General features: G+C 34.2%; 1 protein-coding gene across 1 annotated transcript in view; it reads right to left on the reverse strand.

Annotated features, from left to right (window-relative positions):
- Positions 1-43: 43 nt before the first annotated feature.
- The window catches only part of LOC100180857 (dynein beta chain, ciliary-like), a gene marked incomplete at its 3' end in the record, with an annotated part of 37528 nt that continues 27192 nt past the window's right edge, over positions 44-10379 (reverse strand). The window contains exons 52-70 of the mRNA XM_018815208.2: positions 10063-10228; positions 9492-9692; positions 9069-9176; positions 8463-8600; positions 7764-7941; positions 7119-7288; positions 6557-6748; positions 6047-6190; positions 5486-5592; positions 4859-5003; positions 4323-4427; positions 3942-4097; positions 3411-3554; positions 2972-3094; positions 2460-2618; positions 1740-1922; positions 1214-1339; positions 634-866; positions 44-166 (exon numbers count right to left, since the gene is read on the reverse strand). Of these exons, the coding sequence (XP_018670753.1) occupies positions 44-166; positions 634-866; positions 1214-1339; positions 1740-1922; positions 2460-2618; positions 2972-3094; positions 3411-3554; positions 3942-4097; positions 4323-4427; positions 4859-5003; positions 5486-5592; positions 6047-6190; positions 6557-6748; positions 7119-7288; positions 7764-7941; positions 8463-8600; positions 9069-9176; positions 9492-9692; positions 10063-10228 (2901 nt within the window). The remainder of the gene's footprint in view (positions 167-633; positions 867-1213; positions 1340-1739; positions 1923-2459; positions 2619-2971; positions 3095-3410; positions 3555-3941; positions 4098-4322; positions 4428-4858; positions 5004-5485; positions 5593-6046; positions 6191-6556; positions 6749-7118; positions 7289-7763; positions 7942-8462; positions 8601-9068; positions 9177-9491; positions 9693-10062; positions 10229-10379) is intronic.

Raw genomic sequence — 10379 nt, forward strand, 5'->3', positions numbered from 1 at the left:
CGAACATTTAAAATAAATGTAATTTATTCCAACAAATGCTAACCTTCCTTTCTTGATAGTATTCCTCCCAAGTAAAGGTTCCAGCACAGGATCCACACTTTCCTCAACATTCTCAATAAACACAGTGTCCCCATTAGACACACCCATCTCTATCACATCCAAATATCTGGAAAATAATATAACAACATTTGATGAAATAACATTCGCTAGAAATACTGTTTAATTTTATCCCTATTATTGTATATTTAGCTTATATTTTCACAGTTTATTTAGTGATTTTATAGTCTTTTTGAATATGATTTGTTCGTAGACCATGGATAAACACATTGAGCAAGCCAAATAATGATTGTAAAGACTTTCTTCCAGTACAATGTTATTGTAATTGGTTATTTATCCCAACTGATGTTTCTGCTACTCATTGTATATATAGTCTGTCTGTCCGTCAAGTTATAAACAAATCGTAAAAAAAGAGGGACTCCCTCAAAAAATTGCCAATATAATATTTTTGCTACCAAGTTATATAGCAGCAGTGAGTGACCCTATTATAGACACAACAACTTTTACTCATTCATTCAGTGTATAATAGGCTGTATTAGCCCTCTATGCCCAAGTCTTTATATATTATTTTATTACCCTCTCTGTCCAAGTCTGACAATTTTAAGGTTTGCATATCTCTTCTTAATCCACTGTATGCCTTGTAACTGAGGATCAATGATGAGCGGCCATCTTTGACAGTTGGTGAGGATGGTGGCGTTCTCCGTGGACATCCGATCCGAGGGAAGACCTTCGTTATTCCACTCAGCGATGTCCGCATCATCCGTCAGCATTGATAGAGGATCTAAATCCTCTGTGGTTGGGATGGGAACCTGGGATAAAAGGATATGTACTGTTAGCAGTGGTTAGGCTAAAAAAAATAAAGAAACAGTTTAAAAAAAAACAAACTTTTTTATACTTTTTTAAAAGGGGAAGTGTCGCTACCACCAAAACCCCTCTGGCTGCGTCACTGATTGTATGAATATTGCTATTATTTATATTCTGATTCATGTGTGCGAAGTCCTACAATGACTGCTAGGCTGGAATGATTAAAGACTGCTGTTAAATGTCTTAATAAAGAATTCATGACACATATGCCTATCAGTATTGGTACCAGTATCGAGCATTGAACCCCGTATCTTGCAAGCCCAACCAATGAGCCATACTATATATACTTTACCTCTTGTCCCTTCATATAAGGAATCCAACATTGGTCCATAAACTCAATCCGATAATTTCTTGTGAAATATCCAACGTATGAAACAAACGCAGTTATGAGAAGGATGTCCCCACATAACATCTTCTCCTGTTAATGTGGGACCAAATGTTAACATGGATGTTGTAAAGTTTGGATTTTTGTTATTGACATTCAAATAGCTATTTCGTTTGATAATGTAGGAAAATAATAAATTTAGCAGGTTACAGTGTAAAGGATTTCTGCAGAATGTCGATATTAAAATATGGCCTATATGTAGGATAGGGTCAGCTTATTTGAAAAACAAATTACAGCCCATTTAGTGACTCTGGGTTAGAGTAATGTCTGCTAACTGTCTGGCTAAAAATACATAATCTATTAGTACCAGTATCAAGCACCCAACCCAGTTTTAATCGGTTTCGAAGCAAGCGCCTAAACCACTAAGCCATGGTGCCAAGCTAAGAATATAACATACATACCGATAAATTGTTATGGCATACAACACACATACCTGTTCCTTGAAACCACTAACAGCTTCGGCCCATCTAACATTCTCCGAAGCCAAGCCTCCAACCAACCTATTAGCAAGGTTAATGGTTAATGTTGTTGATTCAGCTTCTTGTTGACATTTCAGTTTATCAGCAGTGGCTTTTTCAAACTTAGCCGTCAGTTCTGCTAAGTTAGCGTCAAGTTGCTGTAAAAAAACAAAGAATATTTTTTCAAGTGGAATTTTTCATGTAACTAAGAAAGTACTTCACAAGTTGCTGTTTTACAAAAAAAAATGCTCAATATACACTAAAATACATTTACGCCTGAAGAAATCAGATACGGTATATTTATTACATTTTAGTGGTTGGATAGTATAGAATACACTACATCGTGTAAATTGACTTCTCATACACCTTACTAAGGATAGCAAATTTAATATGTGTTAAAGTAAATGAGTTACCACTTGGTTATATAAACATAATTTAATGTATTTTTCAATGTTGACTGTTTAAGTTTTAATTCAGTACTTCCTTAACCCTGGACTGTAACCCAAAAGTGGTGGCCATTTATTTGGTTAAGCCTTTTGACTGTTATTGTACATCATTTTGACGCATGCTTACAGAAAGTGTTCAAAGAGTAGTTCTGAAAATTGGGCTGCTAAAACTGTCCTAATAATTACTCCCTAATGTTTGAGTCAGGCCCCTAAAAGATTGAAACCAATGGTTTTATTAAATAAACTTACAGCAATCTTAGCTTTAATTCCAGTCAGTTTATCCTGTGCGGCAGCGAGGTCAGAATTGGCTTTAGCAAGTGCAAGACGCTTGGGTTCCACATCACAATATACTTCATAAAACTTGACAATGTTGATGCACCATGCACATAACCCTGCAGCAGCTGTTGACTGTGAAGGGTAGTAGGGTTAAGATTGAGATAAAGTGTTTGAATGAATGAATGTAACTTAATTATTCGGTGTTGCAGTGCAATTGCAGTAGTCATAAAAGAGTGTAATGCTTCATACACCTTGTGCTTGCAAGGTATAATGTGCAGAGGCAAAGTATATTACATTCTACATATTTATCAATAAAGTTTCCTATGTTTGACAACCGTAAGTGTAACAACATTTAAGCAAAGTCACCCCAGATTTCATAAAAAAAATTTTAAAAGAATGTGTAATACACACAATCAACAATAATTTTTTTTAAAGTTCTCTTCTAGAAAAAGTAGGCAAAATATTCCTAATCGTACAAAACTTACTTTAGCTTTTATGAAGTCATAATCAAACTCGGGATCATCCAAATATGGTCGTATTGCTTTCAAACTGTTCTCGTGAATATTTTCCTTGTCATAGTTGATCAGTTGCTCAAGAAAAGCATCAACCTGTATATGCATTGTGTTAAATAATGGCCCTACATATTATTGGTTAATTAGTCTATTTATCTGGTTAAACAAACAAATACATTATGTGTGTTTTTGTACTTCGTTTCATATTAGGAAACACAACTCAAAAAAAAATCAAGAATTTTAAAATTTGTTATCTTATATGTGTTATACAAAATAAAAAACAAAAAAAGAATTCAGAAAAACTGTATTTTTATTAAAAACTACCCACAATTTTTTATCAACCTTTTTAAAAACACAATTTATTAAAAACAAATTTGGCAACGGAAATAAAACTAATAATACAGTTTTATACCTTGGCCATCATAACTTTGGAAGCTTTCCAGCTTCTATCTTTAGCAACTTTTCCATTAGGAGAAAGCAACACCATCACACCAGCTGTTACATTCACTACAGCTGCTGGTGGCGATCCAAATGACTTTAACTCAGTCAAGTTGTTCTATATGAAAAAGAATGTTGAATATAACATGGGTTACTAAATGGATATATGCTTTTTGTATAATATCAATCAATTTAACATATCTACGTGTGACAGAGCAATGATAGTCGTTAAAACACAGGTGTTTTGTCCCATACACCTCGCCACAACTTATGAGTTACCACATTCTATAAAAACATTTAAAGTGTTTAGAATTTTTTAGGTATGCATGGCTGAAAATTTACACAACCCATTAGTGACTGCTGGGTTGGAGGTCAAGTGTCTTCCCAAAAGACACATATGCCCAGAATGGTAGCAGTGTAGAACCACAAAATGATTTTTTATGACTGAATGGCTAACGTATTCATTCACAATAACTTTATTAGATTAAGTAATATCCATCCCTACCTTATTAAGTGTATTCAAAGCTTCTTGTGCAGCAGCCAACGCAGGTTCAGCTTTAGCAAGATCAGTTTCACAAGATTTTTGTTTCTCACCAACTTCCACGGCAAACACGGCAACTTTTGCTTCTTCTTTATCAGCGATGGCTTTTTCTTTGCTCACCTGTTGTGATTTCACGTTTGATAATATATAGCCGGTTGGGGTAAGATGGTACATGTTTTTTTTAATTCACAGGAAAATATTTAAGTATCTCCGTCTACATTGTTTTATTCTTTTATAACATCCCATTTGGTAGTAAAAAAATAATTTTTACCTAATTATATAAATGTTTTTTCACGACTTTTAAAAATTGTTAAAAAATATACGGTACAATATGTGTTAGCTTACCTTTTCTGTTTCGATACCAACAACATGAATAAGTTTATCAGCATCTTCATTCTTCTGTTGGAGTTCAACTTCTTGTGAAGCAAGTTTAGCTTTCAAATCATCAACCTTTATATTAAAGTAGTTTAGAAGGTTGCAGGTTCAAGTACAACCACAGTAAGTTTTTAACCACAGTAATAAACCCATTTTATAGGTAAGTAAAAATACAAACATGTTCATGCTATGTTTTGCATTTATAAACTGCGTATGTGTCCTATACAAGACACTTAACAGACATTGCTCCAACTTAGTGGTTAATAATGGGTTGGAGCACCGGAGGTGTTGGGAGTAATAAGCCAACTCTGGCTCAAATCACCAGTCCCATGCCATGCAACACTGTAGGATTTCACGAATACAGAATAGAAATTACAACATTTGCAATTGCACACGTAAACTACAAACATGATAATAAATATTTATCCATGCGCGACAGGGCAACAACAGTCATTATAATACAAGACACATCTCGTGCTCGCTTAGGTTACACATTCAGTATCTACCTGTGCAGCTGTGCTTTGTAGCTTAGTCAATCCATTCTCCAATCTTTCCATCTTAGCTTGCAGTTCCTTCCCTTTAACACCAAGCAAACTCTCATATAGTTTAATTTGCTCCAAGAAACTCTTTGGTGTTGTGTAGTTGTACCTCCTGTATATATTATGTGTGTATGAATGAATGAATATAACTTGCTTTATCCTCGTATGGCAAGGAAAATGGCAGTCGTTATAACACGGATGTTCTGTTTCATACACCATGTGAGTTTTTTCTTTATATATGGCTGATAAAAATATTAAAATGTCAAAGTGTTACCAGCTTTTCTAAATCCTCTAATACATTTGAGATTTTCCCATCTATAACTACACAATAAATTTCTTAATATCTCATACAAAGAGAGTACATATGTAGTACCATGGGGTAAGATAAGACACCTTTAGCACAGAATATTTAAATATCCCTATGGTGTTTTAAACAAAACAGCGGTCTATGGACGTCGTGATGATACGGTTTTATAATTTTTTGGATATACTTTGTTTACTACTAAATGCGACGAAAAAAATAGAGTGAAAAGGTGTCCCATCTTCCCCCACCCTACTATATTATGAGCAGCATTTTGCACCATTAAATTTCACCTGTCATTTGCTAGATACATCTTGCTAGTTTGGTTGACACTTGTATGAACGTATGACATGAACTGACTGATAGATGGTTTAATATTTGGATCAATTCCTTCTATATCCTGTAAAATGTGATGGAAATATTAATAAAGCCATAAATGCTATGATAAACAAGTGATAAGATGTTTGTCATTATTTTTTTTTAAATGTGACAACATCTACTTGACAAGAAATGAATCAATTTTATGGGATATTTATTTATAGCTTATTCTAATGAATCCAGAACCTTGGAATACTGCTTGGAACACTCACAACATGGAGATACCGAATTTAGAGCCTAATATAAGGTCTATATTATAGTCCTTTGGCAAGATTGGTTTATAGTAGAGCCTAAGTTGACAGCCACAGAAAAAATATTCACCCACAAAGGTAAATAAGGGGTTAAAAAGTGAGAATAAATAAATCAATTCATATAAAACTGTGAAATAGCAAATAGATTATACAATGCTGTGCAGAATACCACCACATTATTTTAAATGTGTAGGTGTTACTTTTACAGACATATATTAGTTTTACCTGTAGGAAAGTATAACTGACAGATCTCAAAGCTTCTTCCGGCCATTCATGGAACCAATCTATCTGTGTACAGTTGACTACGGCTGGAAATTTACGACCACGAACTCTTAAAGTAGATCCAACAGGAGAGAAGCATAACACAACCTGTGTGTGGATGGTGTATGGAAATAAGTAAGCTTAGTAAGCAAGTACTGTTGTTAATACCAGGCATACACAAGATTAATTTCTTTCTGTGTAGCCTACCCTTGTTAAGATGGCAATAATATTCTGAAAGACACGTGTACATTTTAGACATTGTATATCCCTGGTTAATATTAACAAAAATACAATATACATATTTATGTAAAGCTGCGGGCACCCCATTTTTGTAATACATTTGTTCGGCACTGTGACAAAAAAAATACTTTTAAATCTATAAAAATAAAAATAAAATTAAAAAAAAACTGTGGCAAATTCAGCCTTATAACTCAACTAACACAAATATATTAATGAAACAACATTAAACTGTACCTTAAGTTGCTTCCTAACTCGATCAATAAAAAACTTCCAGCAGTTTTCCCTCGTGTCCTCCATTCCTGCTCCCTTTACTTCGTTCCTCACTCCACTGATGACGTTTTCCACATCATCTTCTGGAAGCAGCTCAGGGATTTCCCCTGATGCGAGAAGATCGTTGACCAACACCAAGAACTTTTCATCAGGAACCTGTCGAAAAAAAAATTAGATTTAAAAATTAAAAAAAAATTAAATATATATATATATATATCATTTTTATTTTTGTGGATATTTATATAGTACTGTGGAGTAAGATGAATACTGTTAAAAACATAATATTCAATATTTCCTTTTTTAAGTTTTTAACAATTAACAACGCCCTTTTAGATTTGTGAGGATATGATTATATGATTATACAGTCAACCCCGCTTAATCGGACCACATCAGGACCAAGCCAAACTGGTCCGATTAAGCGGGGTTGATTGTATATACATTTTTTTACTACCAAATGGGACATAAAAGTGAATAAAAACATGGACCATCTTACCCCAACCACACAGTATTACCATAGCTTACTAACCTGAGCATCTGTAAGCAGGAACATTGTCCCAATATTTTTCAATCCAGCTTTCAAATATAAAGCAGCAAGATCAACTTTAAGATCAGGAATTCCATATCCTTTCCTTAATGTGATTTGGAAAACTTCCAAACCACTAATGTAAGCTGCAAGTCTGGATAAACTCTGTTTGCCTGTCATGTATAAACCATTAATGACCACTGGGAAAGACAGTTTTTCATAGCAAACACTGGAACAGTTACACACATATTAACTTATAAGCAGGCACTGTTGTTGCCATTGACTTACAAAGTAACATACATGGTAACTTGTAGGCTGACACATGCTGTATGAACACCCGTGTTATATTGACTGTCGGTTTCCACCCAGCAAGGATTCATTCCCCACATGAGGATAAGTAAGTGACATTCATTCATTTATACTTATATATACAAGTAGTCTGGGTATTGTAGACTTGTGGTGATGAGACAAATCCTGCCTTAATTCTAGCTCTACTTACAAGGACTTCCCATATAGAAGGGACACAGAATAGATTTTTAATGGTTCGAATATTGGAGTAATTGGCCAAATCTGGCCTAAATCCTAGGTCCCTTGAGAAGGACTTCACCCATACAAAATATGACATCACAAATATAACACAATTCCCACCTGAACCACCAACTCCCACAAGAAGAGCGTTTCCTCTGGGAGATTCGAGTATCCTGTTGATCCTCGCAACATGGGACATGGCATCTTCAAACAGGACGAGGTTCATCACTGCATTCACCTCATTATAAGCCTCCAAACCATCAACCAGTAGTTTGTTTAATGCATCCCATGTTGTTACCTGGTGTGGTGAAGCATTGGGTTAAAATTGAGGGCAATGGGTTCCAGGTTCAGGGCCCGATAAAGTTAATAATTATATTGGGGTAATGGGCCAAATCTGGCTTAAATCTTAGGTTCTTGACTAGGACCCCACCCACAAAGCTCATTTGCATAGTTTTTTTGCATTTGTAAATGTTTAATCGTAAAGCAGTAAAGTATTTAGTGTACTGTGGAACTTTCACTAATTAATAATAATGGGGTGATGTGCCAATTGGTCTAAATTTAAAGTTCCACGGCTTGCCACTCTGTAGGATATCAACAAGTAGAAATGTTTCCACACACTAAAAAGCTAATTACTAGTGAAAGTTTTCGTTTCTCTTCTAAGACTTACATTTAAATATTAATGTAAACAAGTTTGTAGCAAACTAAATTTGTAGTAAATTATATTTGAATATCGACCTAAAGGGTCAACCTACAGGATAAAAAATACTGAGAAAAAATGCACTGGACTGCAATTAAACACACAATTTATAGCTAACATACCGGTAAATACTTGGGATCTCCTATACCAGCGGAGAAGTGACAATACAACAGAGGTTCAGCTGTCAATACTTCATCAGGAACGTCATCAAAAAATTTCTTTGCAAATTCAAGTTTATTCTTTTCAAATATTTCAATATCCTGTATATTAAGTTCATGGTTTAAATTAAGTCAAATTTAATGGGGGAAATGTATGTCTATAATTAGACATTATTAATTTGCACCACAATAGTTAAATAGATATCAATAAACAAACAATATTAGTTATTTAAAATACACTACTAATTTGACATATAGGTATTTCAACAGGTCAAAGCTAAAGTGGACAATTTAGGGCAGAACAAGAAAGGCAAAGGTTATTGGCTAAGGTTTAGGGGCAGTAGCGCAGCCGAAAAAAAAAAAGTTTTTTAAATTGTAGTTTTTAACGGGGTTTTAGCGGCTTATCTGGTAAAAAAGGAACTTTAGTGTATTTTTTCTTTGGAAATACACTAATTTTTATACCAGATGAGCCGTTAAAAGATTATTTACAATATGCCTGCTAGCAGAAGTAATGGAACATCACAAAGTTATAATGTAAAGTTACATATAGTGATGATATTGGCATTTTACCTTTTTATCGATAAGTTTATCACAGTAAACCCTGGAAGCCTCATGCATCCATAACCTTACAAGGTCCGATATACACTTCACACAATCTGATGTGGAGAACAGAATACCCTGTGTGTAGGAAATCGCATTAACTATCAATTACTGTGCGTAAAAGTCAGGTAAAAATAGGAAGGTATTTGTAAAGGATTTGAGATTTTTCCAAATTCTTTTGTAAATACAACATACAAAACATATAGAAAATGGAAAAATGAATTTTAGCGATGTCATTTTAGATTTGGCAAAAATTAAAAACAAAAATTTGTAGGTATACTTAACTAAAATTTGAAAGAAATAATTAAAAAAACTAAAAAGATTCACTTAAAGTTAGTATGCATGCAAATGACAAAATTAAAACATTAGCCAAATACTAAAACACATGAAGACCTGAAAAATATTTGACAAATCCCGGAGGTTGAAAATATAATGGAACTTGATTGCAGTTGGTAGAAAAGTGCTGTTGATCTTTCCATGCAGTGCAAGTGCTGCATGAACAAGTGTGGTCGATACTTTCTGTACAGCCACAGGGAAGCCACCCATCTGTAAATGCTGGCTTAGGATGCTGCTGTAGATGACTTGAAGTGCATCCTGAGGAAATATGTTGCATTTACTGTTTATTTTTTTAAGAAATTTTCAATGAAAGTTTTCAAAAAATTGTATTACAGCCTAGTGTTGCCGATGATTTTTTGAATTTTTTACAATTTTTTAGACATTTTTTTATGTGTGTGTCAAAAATGTAGCAGCATAAGGCCTTGAACCTGGTTTTCTTTGGTTACGATGCAAGCACTCCAAGAAAGTGGGTTGGGTAAATTAATGTGGACACAAACACCCACAATGATATCAAGCCTCTAACTCGCAACTTCCGGTCTAGAGGAAAGCGCGCTTACCACTTGGCCCAGCACTGATAATGTAGTGTTGTAAGTTGGTAACTAAGTATATTACAATAAATTTCATTCACCTGTCCAGGGAAACTGACAGCAAACACACTGAAGTGCCGTTGTAACCTTGGATTGATGGTAAATGAGCCAGCTGTAGGGTTCATACATGCCACGTATTGTACATTGTTTATATCTTTCAATATCAACTTGGTACGATCATACCAATGGCTGTAATCCATGTGTTGCCTGTAATGAGAAGTTCATAATTAGTTACAGACTTTATATTATAATAAACTGTATATATATATATATAGGATGCAAAAAAAGATGACAGCACTTTTAAATTTTGTTTTTAAACTATTGTTTCTAAATTTGGTACATCAAGACTAAAAAAACT

The sequence above is a fragment of the Ciona intestinalis genome, unplaced genomic scaffold, assembly GCF_000224145.3.
Source record: "Ciona intestinalis unplaced genomic scaffold, KH HT000049.2, whole genome shotgun sequence".
NCBI lineage: Eukaryota > Metazoa > Chordata > Ascidiacea > Phlebobranchia > Cionidae > Ciona > Ciona intestinalis.